A 19,582-nucleotide genomic window follows, 5' to 3' on the forward strand; every position below is an offset into this window, starting at 1 on the left:
CAGTCCTTAGAATTCATTTATTTTCTGCAAATATATGAATTCTGTAAAGGGTCTTTCAGAGTCTTTTCCCATATATTTCTCATCGCTTTGCTACCACAGTGACATACAGTAAATCTGAAACCTGGCATTTTAAAAACATGTTAACATTATTTTTATTTGTCTTTGCTTTTATTTAAAATTGTATGTCTAAAGTTATTGTCATGAATGTGATCATCTAGTATTACTGGTACGAACCTGACAGGTACCATGCAAGACTTCTATAAAGAAGCAGATGTCATACTCCTTTTGTCATATTGAACATCTTCAGTATCTAGTTTCTCTAACCACTCTGCCTTTGTGAAATAGTACCATTGACTTAGTATATAGAGGATTTGCACTTGCTGCAGATGGACAGAACCAGTAGTGGAAGAAAATAGCAAAATATATTTCCCAGTTGTGTTATAGTAAAAGGTTTAATAAAAAATGCTGCAGTCCCATGGATGCTGCTGAGAAATTGGAGTGGCTCTGACCCAATTCTGCTGAGCCCTTGCAATGTCCCTGCCTTTTCCACCCACCGTGGGCAAATGCAGAAAGAGAAAAATGATCTGGGTATTATTACACTAATGCTGCACCAACTACAGATTCTCCTCAGAATATGATAAATGGGGAAGTCTATGGCTACTCATTTAAACAGCTTCCAAACTATTTTTGCAAAGAATATATAAAGCAGTGAGAACCGTGGGAATCAGAGTATTATATTTCTTAAACTTCACATGGGTATTGTGAGAATTCTTCAGTTGCAACTTGTATTCAGTTACAATTTACAGCACTGTAAAATTGATAGTTAGTATTGATTATGAAAACATTAACTCTGGAAAAAAATAGCAATTTAATAAACAATAATAAACATAATGTGTATTCAGATATTCAAAGGTGGGAAATCTGAACACGAATCTATTCTGTTACAAAAACACTAGTTTAGCAATATTATCATCATCCCATTTAAAATACAGATAGCAGCAAACGGAATCCTATCAAGAGCCAAGAAAACAAGGCAAAGAAAATGCTCCAAAGTACATAGTGTTTAATATAAAGAGAATTCACAATTTTAAAAAACATAAAATAGTTCAGACTTGTTTTTTAAAAACTGCTTAAAACTTTTCCTTGTTAATTACAGTGATTTGTTACACAGTTTCACTTCTCGGCTTACCATTATTGGCATTTTCAATCATAGTATTTCATTTTTTTAAAGAAATGCCTTCCAAATAGTACTTCCTTATCAAAACTAGTTATAAGGGACACAGTGTGGTATGAACTGATATTGATGCTCTGCATAGTGATTATAGTTGGAGACTTGGTCTATATTTTAATTTGGCATTGAAACTTCAAAACCTGTGTGGTAGCAGATTAATGTATACCTTAGATGTTCAGCTAGGCCAATCCTCTAATAAATGAAGACTGTATATTAATTATATTGAATGCACATTATATCCTGTTTTATTGTGAGTTTGTAGAAGTAATGCATTTGAGAACTCATTTATGGTTTCACCTGACACTCTCACTAATAAACTCACCAGGAAGGTTAATTATTAGCAGAAATACCTTTTTATCCCATCTACTCTACAGAATCCTTCTGTGAACTTCCATGACTGTGAACCATTAATCTTACTTTCCCTGCAGCTTGCTAAAATTCAGAATGTAGAGTTGCAAGCTCATTTATTTGGTGAAAACTCTGCTCATTGTTAAATAAGTCATTAAAAAAAAATAAATAGGCCTTTTATTTTCTGAAAATGATCGAACTTGAAAAGACCTACATCAAGGATTTCTCACGTGTATTTGTCTATTTTGTCACTGGCAGGAGGAAAAGGTTAATTGCACCCATGTTCATGAAGAGGCATAGAAAAGCAGCAGTAATGTTTGCCTGCTGCTGGTGGCCCACACGGTTCGGGAAACCCTATCTTAGAGTACCTTGAGAGTTTCCACGAACTGAAGGCCAACAAAATTTCCAAAACTGCTTTTGGGGAGTTTTTTTTGTGGTTTCTTACAACACTTGCAATATAAAGGGCAGAACTTTGAACCCAATCTCTGCAATTATAGTCTACACTCATTATAAGGCTCTCCATTATAGCAATCTCTCTGATATAAAACTACTTCAAATCTGGGGTTAATGTGTGTACGCTTTATCTTTTTGGCTTGGCAGGGTTTTTTTCTGCAATTCACAAAATTGGTACTGTAGAAATTAAAAAAATGTTGTTTGGGAAAGAATTCAATGGAATAGGTTTTACATGGCACTGGTTATTATGAAAGACCTCAACATTTATATTCCTTTGAAATGAGTAAGAAACACTTAAGTTGAATATTGGAAATAGTTTAATTATCCATAACAATCTAGGGTGTAAATCAATTTAATTTATTTAAATCTAAAACTCTTCGTGTATACAAACCTGGAGTTTTAGTTATTGTTTCATTAACTTCTCTCACTCCTTTACCTACAAGTAAAAAGACAAATTATCATTTTCATAAACATATTTGTTGGTTGGTTTTTTTTTGTTTGTTTGTTTTTTAATAGAATATTAAAACAATGTCTGATGGATGCAATCATCACTTATCCAATAAAGCCATATTTAAAACAGAAATAACTGGTCTTGAATACTTTACATGTTCAAACCTACACACTTACACAAAACTAACAGAAAATAATTTAGGTAAACAACATTTTTACTATGGAAAGTCTGGCTAGCCAAGTATTTCATACATTTAGGCTTAAAATTTTTATATCAGTCCCAGTGCTATAAAAGAGAGCCTTATAGAGGGGACAAATATCTATATCTAATATCTATATCTAATTATTAATAATAGTCTATTAAATATAGCAATAATTGTGTTAATAAAGATTGATACATTTATGACACAAACCAGCAAAAGCCAGATAGCTAGATAAGGATGACAGGATCAGATATCATGGGAAAGGATCACAACCAGTGTCATTTGCTGTATTTCTGCACACTTAGCAGAGTTATGTCCATTTACCCCAGATCAAGTTCTTGCTTCATATCATTATCCACTTTAAAAAAGCTAATGTCCTGTAGCAAGATTTGGTCTTGCATGTTTTTTTTCTTTAGGAGCAAAAATTCACTGATTAGACTGATCAACCACTAAGAAAGCACAGAAAATGTGGGGCATTCAAAGAGAATTATACCTAAAGACTGTAAGACAATAAAAAAAATTCTTGCTTATGGAAACCTCTTCGGTATTTTATCTTTAATTAAAAAAAGAAAAGAAAATTAATAAAAAACATATAAGATAATTGATCTCAAATTATTACTCATATGGTACCCATGAAAAATCACCCTTTAGGGAACTAGAATAAGAAGATAAATTTTGATGTGTAGATCATGTGTCTTGACAGTGCTGAAACAAAGAAGTCTTACCATACATTAATGAAAAGTCAAATATTGTTCAAACATCAAATCTATTTAGCATTCTTTGACAAGTTAGAATTAAAACTCATGTCGCAACCATCTTTCCCATGGCATCTGACTATTTTTCCTTTATTCACATTCTAAATATAGCTTTGTTTTATTTTTTCATAATTGGGAACTTAGAGCCGTATTTTTTCACATGTGAAGACCAAGTTAGGCCTCATAACTATATACTTAGAGCTACTCTAGAAAAACTATATGAAATTTACCTGGATGTAAATAAAAGTGGAATCTGGTGCAGAGATCTATTTATTTTTTTATTTTATTTTTCATTTGTAGTGTAGAAGATTTTCTTAGACAAAAAGCATACCTGACTGAATCTAAAAGTCAAGGTATGAAATAACTTTTTTTGTTCCTAATAGAAAATCATACATTAAACACTGAATACATTGAAATACTTTTTAAAACTGTGACATAAAGGTAAATACAGTTAAAAATAATACTTTATACTCTTTAAGTCTTGTTTGCTTTTGTTAGAGGTAAACTTATGCGTGCCAGTGCATTTACACACACATATCCACGTTTTCCTCTATGAGTTCTAGATGCTATGCTCGCTTTGATTTTTTACTGTTTCTTTCATAAAGTAAAAGCTGTTTTGTCATATGCATTTTTAAATAGTAAGTGGAAAAACTAATCCTACTATATAAAATAAAAATGTCAGCGAAAATTAAATCCAATCAAGTAGGGCCCAACATATCACTTGAGTAATGACTTACTTTTACAAATAGGTGATTTTCCTGTCCATTTCATATCTGGTTTACATGTCCGATGTTCTGATCCACCAGCAAGAAAAAATCCTGGCTGACAGGTATACACCAAAGTATATCCTAAAGTAGGAAGATCTATTGCTTTCACATCTACATGTGCTGGTGTCTCTGGCTGCCTGCAAGCATGAGCTGCAAAGGATTTTTTAGAGTTAGAAAAAGTGTTGGTAAACAGTTTCCATAGGATTAGAGTATGTAATTTGAAATAAATGCATGCTGACTTATTCCCTTTCATTACGTAAACTTTGTACACCTTTAGAAATGTCAAGTAGCTATTACTTGTAAAAGTAACACTCTGAGTGTATAGTTATATTGTTGTCAGCAGATGGAAATGATACTATCACATATTTTTAAACAATACACCAAAATTAAATCATGATAGCAAAAAGAAAAGAGTTAAAATGAAGGGAAGCACAGGCCATTGTACGTGGTGCAATGATTGGTCCTGTGAATTATTGTACTGTCACAGCTTCAAGCATCACTTCCACTCGATGTTTTAAAGACCATTGAAAATTACAGAGCGGTTATTGTGCTAAATAAATTCATTATAAATTTCAATTGAAATAAAGGTTCCATAGGAAGGCTTTGTCATAGTACATTGATTATAACAGATATGGTTGCTCAGTATGCTTCTCTCCCTGTGCTCCACAATGTTAATTTATAACAACCCAAAGATAATTTGAAATGGGATAAGAATCTAAGGTCATTCTAGTGAATTACTTTTACCTTAGATCAGTGTATTTTAATGCAATAGTTATTTGATGTCCTTCAACCCATTCAGAGCTATAAATACAGTAATCATTTGCATACCCATGCATAGCCCACAAAAGATGAATTTTGCTAAGTTCTAGTTTATGATTCACAAAATAATAGCCAACAAAATAGCCCCATGCATACTTCAGGCCACTTTCTGTTCTCTATTAATCCAACACAGACAAAAAACCTGCATAAATTCAAAGCAGCTAATGCAGTGGATTAATCAGGACAAACTTTTTGAGTAAAACTGATAGAATTTTTGTGAACTTCATGAAAAAATATGAAAAAATTTACTTCAAATTAATATCCCAAATATATCTTTGGTCTTAGAATAGGAAACAAAAACATTTTAAAATACTGTTTTAAATAAAGTTTACTTTTTTGTAGCATATAATTCACTATGAATTTCCACATGCATCCCTTTGTAAATCTTTTAGAATTGCACAATATTCTGACACATTAGATGAGGAACCAGACTTACGAATGCATTCAGACTGTATGCCACTCCAAGTTAAGTTAGCAAGACAAGAACGGGTGGTAGATCCCTGAATATGATAACCTTTTCTGCATCTGAAAAAGACTGTGCTCCCAACCTAAGGATCAAAAAAGATTGTTAGATAAAAGAGGTATCCATCACATATATCAAGACAGTGATAAGCTACTGGAGTGATTTTTTCAAAAATAAAAATGTCCTATTTTTAAAGTTTCTAGAGTTAAACTTTTTTTTTTTTTTAATGAGATGAAAAGTTAGAGCAATTGATCTTTTGAAACTTTATTTGAAAGCAGTAAGTGGAAAAATATTGACAAGGCTGTGCACATGAAAAGAATGACACACATACATTTCAGTTTATTAGTTTGTCAACATAACAGAAGCAAACTAAATGAGAGACGTCTCTCTTTCCTGTACATCACTGCATATATTTCAATACAACTTGACCATAAAGTCTGTTTCAAAGGTTTCTCATTGTATGAATTGACTACAAATGTTTATAAGAGGCAAAAGAAAAAAGCTACTGTTCCATTTACAAACAAATTCACTAGAGATAACTCCGGGTCACAATTCCTTACATTGCATTTGTTACTATAATCTACCTAAGTCTTACTTAAGATGTTTAACTAGCAGAGAGAAAGCCTTTCCATGGTCAACTGTGATATGACCTTTCTCAGAAGAAAAGGTAAAGTAATTGAGAAAATTCTCTTTAGACTTGCTGAAAACAGAAAAGCACAAAAACTGGATAAAAAAATGCAAGTGATGCAGAATTTTTATAACATATGAGACAGAGATTGTGTGGAAAGTTCTAGTAAAAGGGACTTCTTGATGGTATTTACAAAAGTAACCAGAATACAACTCTAGGCCAATATATTTAAGGATGCAGGTCTGACCAGTAAAGCATTGCTGTCATTTTGGATAGAACAACTTGGCAATAAATATGATCAGATGAAATGAAAAAACCCCACAAAAAATAATATTATTTGAAATTGTATGACTTATTAATTAACATGTCACAAGGACAAATACCAGTAAGTTGCAAATGAGTATTCATCAATGCATATTAATAAAATGGCTTGCAGGTATATAAATGCAAATAGCTCTACACTGCTAATTTAATAGAAGGACTTCAATGGACATTAAAAATGAGCAGTTATCTTCAGAAGTGCCTACCTGTTAACTATCTACTCAGTTACATAAAAACAAATTATCATGATAGATGATCAATAACACCAGTTCTTCCTGGACTGGCTTGGGAAATTCACTGGTACTTTTAAAGGTCAAATTACTGATATGGCTTTGTAGACAACTATTTATAACTATTTTTAAACATATCCATCTCTCTATCTTGCCAAGGACACACAGCATGTCTGTGACAGAGACCAGAACAGAGCGCAGCTAGTCTTTACTCTAAGTCATCTTGCTTGTGAAATCGCCAGTTCTGGTATCAGTAAGTAATGATGAACAGCAAATACTTCCTCACTGATCCAAAAGACCAAACAAAAAAAGAATGTCTGGGTTCAAGGTAGTTACAGAGATAGATTTCTTTCTCATTTTACAGGTAAAAATAAAAATAAAAGCAGTGCACTCTTTGTATAATACTTGGATGTTAACCATTTGAGGCATTTGTAGCAGTCACAGTGCAGTAAAGCACAAAAGGCACAAAATGAATGGGGCAAGACAGGATGCTGGTAGATAGGGGAAAACCCTTTGAAGGTCTGCTGCCTGTCATTGAACTTTTCTGTAACGAGGAAAGACTGTTAAAAGTTTATTTATAGAAGCTTGGCTGAGTCATATGAACAGGATGCCTACTAATTGCATATACCAAAAAAAAAAAAAAATCTACTTCACTAGTAATTGGAGAGAAGTCTACATCTTATTGCACCAGATAGTGATCTGAGAGTAAAAGCCCATTGTACTGGGTTTGCATGGCAAAGTTTTGGTAGCAGGGGGCGCTACAGGAGTGACTTCTGTGAGGGGCTGCAAGAATCTTCCCCCATGTCCGATAGAGCCAATGCCAGCCAGCTCCAAGATGAACCCCCCGCTGGCCAAGGCCAGGCCCATCAGCAACAGTGGCAGCACCTCTGTGATAACACAGTTAAGAAGGGGGAAAAGCTGCTGTGCAACAGCAATTGCAGCAATCAGAAGAGAGGACTGAGAATATGTGAGAGAAACAACTCTGCAGACACCAAGGTCAGTGAAGAAGGAGTAGGAGGAGGTGTTCCACGCACTGGAGCAGAGATTCCCTTGAAGCCCCTGGTGAAGACTATGGTGCGGCAGGCTGTCCCCCTGCAGCCCATGGAGGTTAATGGTGGAGAAGATATCCACCTGCAGCCCATGGAGGACCCCATGCTGGAGCAGACGGATGTCCAAAGGAGACTGTGGCCCCACGGATGAGCTCCTGGCAAGACCTACGGACGTGTGGAGATAGGAGCCCATGCTGGAGCAGGTTTGCTGGAAGGACTTGTGACCCCATTGGGGATACACACTGAAGCAGTCTGTTCCTGAAGGACTGATTGGACTTGATGATCTTAAGGGGCCCTTCCAACCTCAACAATTCTATGATTCTATTCTATGATTCTATGACTGCACACTGTGGAAGGGACCCATGCTGGACCAGTTCATGAAGAACTGCAGCCCGTGGGTAGGACTCACATTGGAGAAGTTAATGGACAACTGTTTCCCATGGGAAGGACCCCATGCTGGAGCAGGGTAGAAGTGTGAGGAGTCCTTCCCCTGAGGAAAAAGGAGCAGCAGAAACAACGTGTGGTGAACTGTCTGCAATCCCCAATCCTCATTCCCCTGAGTCACGGAGGAGGAGGAGGTAGAGAATTCAGGAGTAAAGGTAAGCCCAGGAAGAAAGGAGGGGTGGGAGGGAAGGTGTTTTGAGATTTATTTTTTATTTTCTCATTATCCTACTCCAATCTGATTGTTAATAAATGAAATTAATTTTCCCCAAGTCAAGTCTGTTTTGCCCGTGTTTGCAATTGGTGAATAATCTCTCCTTGTCCTTAACTCCACCCACAAGCCTTTCGTGATATTTTTTCTTCCCTGTCCAGCTTAGGAAGGGAAGTGACAGAGTGGCTTTGGTGGGCACCTGGCATCCAGCATCAACCCACTACACACATACTTGAGAAAGACTAAATACAGAACAGATGAAGACCTACTGTTGCCTCAAGAGGTGAATGAGAAGAGAAAATTAGCCTTCATGTTCAGCAGACATTAGAACAGTGAATTGGCCAGTACAGTTCTGGTATTAAAGATGACTTGTGAGGCAGAGAAAATAGGGAGAGAATAAAACCCAAACTCCTGATCAAATTAGGTGCAAAGACTGGAGTTGGTTTTGAAGGGGGCAAGTACAGTGTCAAGGTGAGACACTAGACAGAAAAGCAACTGCACCTATTACTAGAAGAATCACCTTAGGGGTGAGGTCACAAGATGTGGCTAGGGGAGAAGTGCCTTGGCATCTGTGAGCCGGGCAGGAGCAGAAGGTGAAGAAAAGAGCTGACAGCCACAGCAATGACAGACAGCACAATTGCAGGAGAGGGAAGGTACCGATAACCGGAGGAAGTTACAGAAAGGATTTTTTGAAAAACAGCTCTATTAACTTGATCTTAATGCCGTGTGGCACACTGGCCTAGGTTCAGAAATAAGCAGGAAACCCAAACAATGTATCTTAGATTCCAATCTCAAATATTTATACCTGAAGAATCTATCCCCCTGAGGTTAATCAATCTGTATAATGACTGTCGATTGGTCATTGTTGCATCTACTTTTATTTCCTCAGTCACTTTTCTGACTGTCACTCAGTAAACTAATAACCTGTGAGGAATTTGGAAATTATAGAAAGGACATTCATCATGGAGAACCCGGATCCAACACATGGAATAAATTTATCTTCTCCGACTGAATAAAATGTAACATGAATTCCTAATTTAGTAAAGCCACTTGCTGACTTTTTTGTCAAGGACTACATGGCCTTTGGATCAGACAGGTTTTGGTTGTTAGGTATTTACTGACTATTCATCAATGTATGAAAGAATTATGATCATAAAGCAAAGTAATTATATCATGTCATATCATATTAGGTAATCAATTTATAAATAGTCCTCCCTACTGAAGTCTCCTAAAGGATTGAACACATGATATATTGCAAGGTTAGAAGTTCTTTCTTTAAACTTTATGTTCAAAGAAAAAAAAGCTTGGAATGAAGCATGAGTTTTTATTAAAAAGGAATGGAAACTTCCTAAGGTTTGCAGCAGACATTTAAGCCTACAAATAATTTGTAATTATTAAATTATTCTTCATTTTAGAAAGATAATAAATAAAAGAAAGAATTACCTCATAACCTCTGGAACTGTTTTGTATTCCAAAATGTGGAGTACCAGGGTCTGTACACGTATTGTGAGCTGGATCTAATGTAAAATGTGAAACATGACAGATATTATTATGGTATGGAAAGAATACTTTAAAACTGTTCACAAAGATTAAGTAATTTCACCAATGTCTAGTGATGACAAGAATTAAATTTTTAATGGAATGTGTGTATTTCTATATATTACATTTGTATTTCCAATTACATTTCCAAGACAGATCACAGTGCTTTGTTTCAGCACATTGCCATTATTTAAGGGTATTTTTTGCAGTTATCTTTGGTAGTGAGGACTTTAGAGTTAGGATTGTATTAATTTTTGCTAAGCTTATACTTTTAAACCTTTTTTGAATACAAAGTATACCCCACTGCTCACAATGCAGATGCGACACATAGGGAAATAATTTTCTTTTCTTTCCCAAATGAACAGCGTAATGATTAAGTTAGACATCTGAAAAAAAACCCAGAACCCAAAAATAACCAAACTGAAAACAAACCTGCTTTCTTATAGCAACTAAAATACTTAATTTTTGATAGGATTTTTTCTACGTCACCAAGAAAAAAAAAGTTTCAAGTGGACTACTACCTCAGTTGTTTCTGGAGAATGAAAAGATGGTCCCCCCATAAAAAAAAGGTATGCCAACAGAGCATAACCAATTGTATGATGATCAGTTTCATGAGTGTAATTTAAAGCAGCCTGAAACTACTTTTGATTCAGCAGTATCCACTTCGCATTGTGATGGCGTAATTGCTTTGGGGTTGCTCAGTCACATCCACCAAGTAGACAGCACAGGACCCGATCCAATGGATCTTTTTGTACTAAGTGATTCCCCCCTGGCAACCAAGTCTGCTTTTGTGCTGACACTGCATTACAAAGGATGCAACTTGGGACTATATTTCATCTGTAACCATTTTCAGTTTTCTGTAGTGGGGAAATTGAACTTATCACATACAGTAATGTGATATGTCATTTCACTCTGTCAACTCTCGGTCTTATTTTCAATGTTGACCATCAGTAGAGCGTAACAATTCAACTGGACTGATATTTACCAAAGGCTTCAAAAGTTACGTGGATGTTGACCTAACGTGCAAGAACAAAAACCAAACACACTCCTGACCTTGAGCTGCTTAAACAGCTTAAGAACTTTTTACAAATTATCATCAGCTGGAATGCCATCGCTAATAATAGACACGTGAAGCTGAATTGACCTTTTAAGAGATGTCTCATCTGAAGAAATAGTGGGGAAAAAGGAATACTTCTCAAAGTATTTTAAGGAAACTATCAATATCCAGAAATAGAAAAGCTTGCCATCATTTGCCATCTTATGGTACTTCTAGGCATAGTTCTAGGTATTGTTCACTGATCTTAATTTTCAAATTGCTTAACAATGGTATCTGTAAGTATTTTAGATGTTCTACCATTTTTTCTTTTATGATAACATAAAAACTATGATGTAAAAGAAAAGCCTATGTCTTTAATGCAGTATTTCCCATGTACTTCTATATTATGCTATATAAAATACAAATAGAAATGTCATCATGACATTTTCAAGTTTGATTCTTCACAATAGATCTGAGCTTTTTTAAACCCTTTTGCATCTGTTACAAAACATAGATGTAAGATGGATTGCCCAGCTCATAAAAACTATGGACAGAAGGACTTTTGAATTCATATAAAATAATTGTGCTGAGTGTTAATGTTTTAATTTACAAATACAGTCTGCTTTCAACAGTCATGCTTGCCACATTTCCTCAGAGTGCCCACCCCAGCTTTTTCACATAATCAATATCTCAGCCACAGCAGAATATATGAGCTACAGTCTACATCTGAATGTGGTTGTTTAGAAATATCAGAGGTTTTTTCTATTATAACATCAAAATCATTTTCTCTAGCAAGTCACCACAAGTTAGATCAAATTATGATGTCAGTGGGAGTTACAGGTGTCCAGCATTTCTCTTAGTTAGTCTGGTTATGTAACATGTGAAAAGCCTATCAGTTGCACATCAGTCAATGAGAAACTGATAATACTTGGCAGTTTATCAGAATTTCAAAAGATCAGACCCAGCACGCATGATCCTTTTGAACTGTACAAGACATTTTCACAAAGTCCCAAAAGCTTTTTGATTTAGAATTGATTCTGACAAATGTCTTTAACTCTCCAGTGACAGATTTTGGTCTTTAATCTGCCAAAGTCTTCTGCGTATTTAAAAGATTCTAAAAATAGATGGAACAAATTTATGCACTTGCACTTATTGACATTCTGCATTTCCAGCAGACAAGCAATCATGTAAATTTACAAATGACTTCATATGTGATTGTGTTTATCCTAAAATTTTTATACTCAAAATATACCCTTATTTATCCAGTTCTTTTTATATTACACAGACATTGTCTATGTTTGGAAAGCTAGTTGCTAGATTTCATAGAATCATAGAATGGTTAGTGTTGGAAGGGGACCATAATGATCATCTAGTTCCACCCTCCCTGCCATGGCCAGGGACACCTCCCACTAGAACCGGTTGCTCAAAGCTCCATCCAGCCTGGCCTTGAATACTTACAGGGATGGGGCATCCACAATGTCACTGGGAAGCCTGGGCCAGCGTCTCACCACCATTACAGCAAAGAATTTCTTCCTAATATCTAATCTAAACCTACCCTCTTCCAGTTTACAACTGTTACCCCTCATCCTATCGTTACACTCCCTGATAAAGAGTCCCTCCCCATCTTTATTGTAGGCCCCCATTAGGTACTGGAAGGCCGCAATATGTTCTCCCTGGAGCCTTCTCTTCTCCAGACTGAACAACCCCAACTCTCTCAGCCTCTCCTCATAGGAGGGGTGCTCCAACCCTCTGATCATCTTCGTTGCCCTCCTCTGGACCTGCTCCAACAGGTCTATGTCCTTCTTATGTTGGGGGTTCCAGAGCTGGATGCAGTACTCCAGGTGTGGTCTCACAAGAGTGGAGTAGAGGGGCAGAATCAACTCCCTCTACCTGCTGGACACTCTTCACGATAGTGTAAAAGTTTATTAAGAACATTCTCAGTAGAAACAGCATAAGTAGTGTTAGTTATTACCAATGCATGTTGGCTGAATTCCACTCCAAGTACCATCGGCTTGACAGAATCTTCTTGAAGAGCCTATCAGAATAAAAGGGGGTCTGCACTGAAAGCTAACTTCAGATCTGTAGGTGAAACTTTTTCCATTGAGGCGTCCTTCTGCTGGAGTACCAGGATCACCACAAAACACAGCTAATACATAAAAAAGGAAAGAAAGTTATTAAAAACTGCACATGCTTCAACTGAAGTATTCTACATTTTTTGATGTGCAAGTCGGGTATACTGAATATGAGTTCAAATGCTATGTTCATTTATCTGTGTAGGATTGTAGCTCAGATAAATTCTTGACAGCAACTTAAAATTAATTGTCACTGTTATAGTTATTATAAGTATAAAACTTAACCTGAGAAATCAACCTTTTAATTGAGACACTTAAAAGTTGATTAGATTTGGATGTCAAAGTAATCTCAAAGTAGGCGACATACACTTCAAAATGTATCCAGTTTTCACATCAGTCACCCTCAGAGGAGTAGACTGGAAATTTTTGCCCTACTTAAGTAAAAGGAAAAATGTTTGTCAGAGTCCTGACAAGATTTCAAGCACTGAAAGAGATGAGTTGACAGATTTAGAAGAAGCTGAAAAACAAATACAAACAAGATATAAGGGCATGTACCTGCCTTCAGGAAAGAAAAGAGAATTTAGAAAGGAGAGCAAGGCTATGAACTTAAGGGTTAGGATCTTTGTTTCTACCTATTAATGGAAATGGAAATAGGGAAGAAAAATGGAAAAGTGTAAGGAAAAATTTTAATCATGCTCGCTACAAGTCAAATTCAGAACATTCAAAAAGATTTTCAGTAAGGCAAATGGTGATGGGTCCAATCAGGTAATAAGAGATTAAGGTGACTTTTGGGGAAAGGAAGAAGACTGTGACCTTAAATAGACACAACCACTCAATTTCATAATGAGGTGGGCTTTTTAGAAGAAGGACTGAGAATCCTAAAATAGTCCATATACTAGTTGATCTGGCCAAATCCTTTTTAAACTGTTAGAAACTGATGGCAGCCTGAGACAATTGACTGTAGCCTGAGACAAAGCTTTGGTGAAGCACAACACAACTGTACCCTGAAGACTTACGCAAACATTGTGGAACATCTCCCCGCCAAATTCCTCGACCCTCGCAGGAGAGAATAGCTGTGTTAGATAGCTGATAGCCTTCTGCACAGCTGTAACTCACACTGGCACCCCAGCGATAATCAGATCCTTCCACTTTCCCATAGAGTACTGGTGGAGGGGGGCCACAGGTAATAGCTGTGTCACAGAAAGAAAAGTTATAATTTCAAGATTTTATAAGGTTTAGGAGAATGCAACATAATATTTAATCATACTCTTGAAACTAACAAAAATATTTCATGCTGTTCAGTTCCAACAAAGCATTCCTGTGTCGACAAAGCAGCCAGCAATAGACAGAAAACCAATTTAAATACGAAAATACCACCTCTAGGTTTAGGAAGTCCCTGAGCTCTAGTTTGCTGGAAGCAAGAAGAGTATATAGCTTACCTAGTTCTGAATTTCTTACCTACATATTCATTACTGATCATTGTTGGCAACAGGTTGCTGAGCTAGGTAAAATTTTCAATAAATATGATTTATTTAAATAAATATGTTTCTATGAGTCTATGATTCTAAATATTTGCATTTTATTCTAAACTAATTTTGCAGCACTATTTAAAACCCTTAATAGGACTTTGTTCATTCACCTGCTCATTTTCTAAGGCTTTCAGCAAACAATAGACATTGACTTTATCAGTAATTAGTGGCTAAGACTCTTTAAAAATATTCCAATGTTTTCCAGGTTCTGAAAGAATGCCCAAAATGATGAAATCTGGAATGACCAAGTTTACATTTACACATCAGTTCTTTCAACGAAGAGTACAACCGTAAAATCACTCAGTCAGTGATTTTTACATCAGAAAATGTGGTCAGTCAACTACATATACCAAAATTTAATTAGTAGGCTAGACTTAGACATCACTTTACAGTGATGCTCAATGAGTTGGAAGACTAGGCCTTTTATAAGCAGAAAATGCCCTAGGCTGTTAAATTTACTCCCTGAGTTGGTGTAGTAGTGTTAACAATTTTCACCAGGCTACCTGATTTGCCTTTCAGCCTATCCCGGCTATGACCTTCATGTTAGCACTTGTAATTAGCTATTTGTGAAGTATCTTTTTGGCTATTTATGATGACTACATCACTGCAACAAGGAAATCTTCTATAGAAAGTTTCGTTTGCAGGATCCCTTTACAGAATTTTGGCCATCTAATCCAAGATAAAAGAGCCCAGAAAGGAAAATGGGCACTTCATTATTAGCATTTTAAACTGAGCACTCTGATAATCTTCATTGAAGAGTGATTTGGTTCTATTGTAGTCATTAATGTCACTATTTGGACTGATACTATACCACAGCATATGTGCAAAATAAATAACGAATTTTACAGAAATACTTATCTAAATGTTTTAGTTGTATTTGCATGTTAATCGTCCCAAAGAACATTTTGACAATTTTTTATAAAGACAGTGCTTAGTGAATTTCACATATAAGTATCAAAACAATATCTGTAAACTATTTAAGTTCAAAAGCACACCTTTACAAATTGGTTTACTCTGGTTCCAAGTGCTGTCTTTTATGCAACGCATGGTAGATGAGCCGGCAGGCTCCATCAAGTATCCTGGATTGCATTGGTAGCTGACCGTCTTATTAAAGGTAAAATCATTTCCAAACTGAATGCCATTTGCTAATGCGCCTGGGTCTCCGCAGCTGATCACTAGTGAGGAAAAGAAAAGGGATTTATTTTTTTTTCAATAAACATGTAATGAAACATTGAGCTATGTATAGCTAATGTCTTTTTTTTTTAGTGTCCAAAACATGAAAAATTTCCATCAATATATTTCACACAAAATCAAAAACATACTCTTTAATTTTTAACTAAAACATCATATTTTTGAGGCATCGTGGTAGCATGGGCCAAGTACAGTGTTCCTTAAATACACTAGCTTAAACTGGTATGCTCTACTGCTACTGTAGATCGTTATGTTAGTGGTAGTTTGGACAAGACTTTTCCTTCCTTCATACTGGGATCTTTGTCACATTACGTCTAATGTTGATGGTGCAATGCAATTCCAGCAGAGTTATGAAATTCCTCTCTTTTTTTTGGTGTCATTATACTGATGAACTGTGGGTCTGGCCTCGTCAGTGAGGCCACTGGCCCTGCTGGCCCATTAGCACCCCTCTGCTCCTGGCTCACTTTCCCTGATGGAGTAGTCCAGCCTCACTGCTCCCTGATTCTTGGTCCTTGGCAGAATAATTATCGGTCAGGTCTGACTCATTTGGCTTTCAATAAAATCTGGCACAGTAATGTTTCTAAGTAGGTAAAATCTGATTTAGAACTACCAGAACTTCATCCTCTGTACATAAACCACATTAAAAAAAAAAAAAAAGAAAGAAAAGAAAAAAAAAGAACAAAAAGAAAAGGAAACTAGAGGAACATTTGTTCTTAAGAATAATGTTATACTTTCAATATTGACATTCATGAGGTAAATAAGCACAAAAAAATTACCTATGTATCCATCTTAAAAAGATACTTCTGGAAACATCTAACATGTATTAAAAGGGCACATAACTTTAGATACATAAAATATTCATGTATTACAATACAGATGAATTGGGAAAAAACATGTTATTTTGTCTAACAAAATAATCATTTTCAGTAGGAAGGCTGGCTGACTTACTAGTTTAAAGCTTCAAAGTAAGTTTATTTCTGACCTGTGCAGTCTGGAGCAGTGCCAGTCCATGTCCCATTAGCAGTACAATGTCTAGTAGTTAGCCCTGAAGTTTTGTAACCTTCCCAGCAGGCATAAATGACTGAGCTGGAGAATAGTATTCCATCAGTGTATATTATCATACCATTGGCTGGCGTGCCAGGATTCCCACAAGATACAGCTGTGAAGAAAAGGTTAAGAAAAATCAACATTTCCATGACAGGTGACTGAAAAAAAAAAAGTAGGTCAATAGGCCATCTTTTAAAAAAGCTATAGCAAGTTTTACTAATAAAATGTTTAATAGGTATATTCTTGAGTTAATAACTTATTTCTCTTTGTTAACATGATCACTGTACTTGCATTTGTTTTGTTTTGTGTTTTCAGTTGGTGTTTCAGGCAGTTTTCACTGCTTGTTCCACTCTACCCAATATGGTCACTGGAGAGAAGAAAGCTCATTCAGAACTCTCTGACAGACCTGTGCTTCTGTTCTGCCTTTGGGCACATTTTTCTGTTCTCCTTATGTCTTCCAGTGTCTCCTCTTTCAATTGTAAAAATGCATAAATAGTAAATTTCTGTACATTTCTTTTTTGAATCACAAAAAGAACAGACATTCTTTATTGGCTTCCACATCTTTTTGGCATCTGTATCTATACATTAAGGCAATGATTATGTTTCAGTTTCATACATCTCAGATTTGACAGTGGTTTACTCTGGTAAGATGTTGGTTATTTTGGGAGGGTTTAGTGTTGTGGGTTTTTTTGTTTTGTTTTTTTTTCCAATGGATGAGCCAATCATGATAAGGATTTGTTTGTTTGTTTTAAATTTTTCTAACACCTTTCCTCTAAAGCAACTTTATTTGACCATCCCCGTAGATAGGACACCGGTGCAAACATTTCACTGTTGTACAGAGACTACTCCTCTTCATAGGAAGAAAATAGACCTATAATGAGTTTAAGAGATTAACAGGGTTCATTTAAGAGCTATGAAGAAATGTGCATTTAAGTCAAACTCTTTCCTTCAGTCTTCCATGGAGTATGAAGTGGTTTCTAAGACTGGAAGCACATAGTTCAACTGTCTCTTGCATAGTTTTCAAGAGCTAGCAACTCTTTCTAATCTTCCTACAGCACAAATAAGTGTGGTCTCTTAAGAAGTGAAATGATTTAGTCTAATACAATGATATGATTAAATATAAGTATGATTAAACTTAATGGCTTGGAATATTGTGGTGGATTAGCCTTCGTTAACAGCCAAATGCCCACCCAGCTGGTCACTCACTGCCCTCTTCTCAGCAGGCAGGATGACAAAGCTCATGGGTTGAGATAAAGACAGGGGAATTGCTTACCAATTACTACTACTGTGGGCAAAACAGACTCAACTTGAGGATAATTCCTTTAATTCATTGCCAATTAAAATAGATCTGGATAGTCACAAAAAAGACAAACACTGTAACAACAACTTTCCTCTCCTCCTTCCCAGGGTTAACTTCATTCCTTCACTGCAGGCTCCTCTACCTGCCCCATGAGTGGTGCAGAGGGGACGGAGGATGGGGAGTTACAGTCACTACATAGCAGTTTGTCTCTGCCACTTGTTCCTCCTTAGAGAGCTGGAGGAATTCCAGTCACAATAATACCCCGCGCTGCATAAAAAGAAGCATGGCCAGCTGGTTGAGGGAGGTGATTCTGTCCCTATCATCCCCTCTTGTGAGACCCTCATCTGGAGTACTGTGTCCAACTCTGGAGCCCCCAACATAAGAAAGACATGGACCTGTTAGAGGGGGTTCAGAAGAGAGTCACAAAAATGATCAGATGGCTGGAACACCTCTCCTCTGAAGAAAGGCTGAGAGAGTTGGGGTTGTTCAGTCTGGAGAAGAGAAGGCTTTGGGGAGTCATAATTGTGGCCTTTCAATACTTATAAGAAAGATGGAAAGAGACTTTTTACCAAAGCCTGTAGTGACAGAACAAGGAGCAGTGGTTTGAAATTGAAAGAGAGTAGATTTAGATTGGACATAAGGCAAAAATTATTTACTATATGGGTAGTGAGGCACTGGAACAGGTTGCCTGGAGAGCTTGTGGATGCCCCATCCCTGGAAGTATTCAAGGTCAGGCTGGGTTGGTCTTTGAATAACCTAATCTACTGGAAGATGTTTTGGCCTATGGCAATGAGGTTGGACTAGATTATCATTAAAGGTCCCTTCCAACACTAATCATTCTATGATGCTATGAAAATACTAATAAAACAAATCAAAGACCATGTGCAGACACTAGTCAAGGTACAACACCGAGCTGCACTAGGAAAGCTTCGATGTATTCCTTAGTACTAAATGTATTTATGGAATTTATGTGAAGACAGGAAGTCTGCAGATGCTTAACATTTGACAAATGGTAATTTGACAGTAGTTGACTATAAAATAATCCTTATGCTATTTATAATATTTATTTTACTTATTACATTTTCTCATATTTGCTTAATTTAATTTATTGTACCTTCCTGTTTATATGAATCACAGGATCAAAGAATCACAGAATGGTTGAGATTAGAAGGGACCTCTGGAGGTAATCTGGTCAAGCAGGATCACAAAAAGCCAGATGCCCAGGACCATATCCAGATGGCTTTTGACTACCTCCAAGGATGAAGACTCCACCACGTCTCTGGACAACCTGTGCCACTGCTCAGTCAGCCTCACTGTAAAAAAGTGTTTCCTGATGTTCAGACAGACGTTCTGTGTTTCAGTTTGTGCCCATTGCCTTTTGTACTGTCACTTAGCACCACTGGAAAGATCCAGGTTCAATCTTCTGTGCATCCTGCCTTCAGATATTTATATAAGTTCACAAGATGCCCTCTGAGCCTTCTCTTCCCTAGACTGGACAG

General features: G+C 36.4%; 1 protein-coding gene across 1 annotated transcript in view; it reads right to left on the reverse strand.

Moving 5' to 3' along the window:
- CSMD1 (CUB and Sushi multiple domains 1) overlaps positions 1–19,582 on the reverse strand; it is a 1,016,474-nt gene that overhangs the window by 14,621 nt on the left and 982,271 nt on the right. Inside the window, exons 61-68 of the mRNA XM_009885090.1 lie at positions 16,719–16,895; positions 15,541–15,720; positions 14,033–14,206; positions 12,917–13,090; positions 9,813–9,886; positions 5,463–5,574; positions 4,178–4,357; positions 2,424–2,468 (exon numbers count right to left, since the gene is read on the reverse strand). Of these exons, the coding sequence (XP_009883392.1) occupies positions 2,424–2,468; positions 4,178–4,357; positions 5,463–5,574; positions 9,813–9,886; positions 12,917–13,090; positions 14,033–14,206; positions 15,541–15,720; positions 16,719–16,895 (1,116 nt within the window). The remainder of the gene's footprint in view (positions 1–2,423; positions 2,469–4,177; positions 4,358–5,462; positions 5,575–9,812; positions 9,887–12,916; positions 13,091–14,032; positions 14,207–15,540; positions 15,721–16,718; positions 16,896–19,582) is intronic.

The sequence above is a fragment of the Charadrius vociferus genome, unplaced genomic scaffold (genome assembly GCF_000708025.1).
Source record: "Charadrius vociferus isolate BGI_N301 unplaced genomic scaffold, ASM70802v2 scaffold345, whole genome shotgun sequence".
In the NCBI taxonomy this organism is placed as follows: Eukaryota; Metazoa; Chordata; class Aves; order Charadriiformes; family Charadriidae; genus Charadrius; species Charadrius vociferus.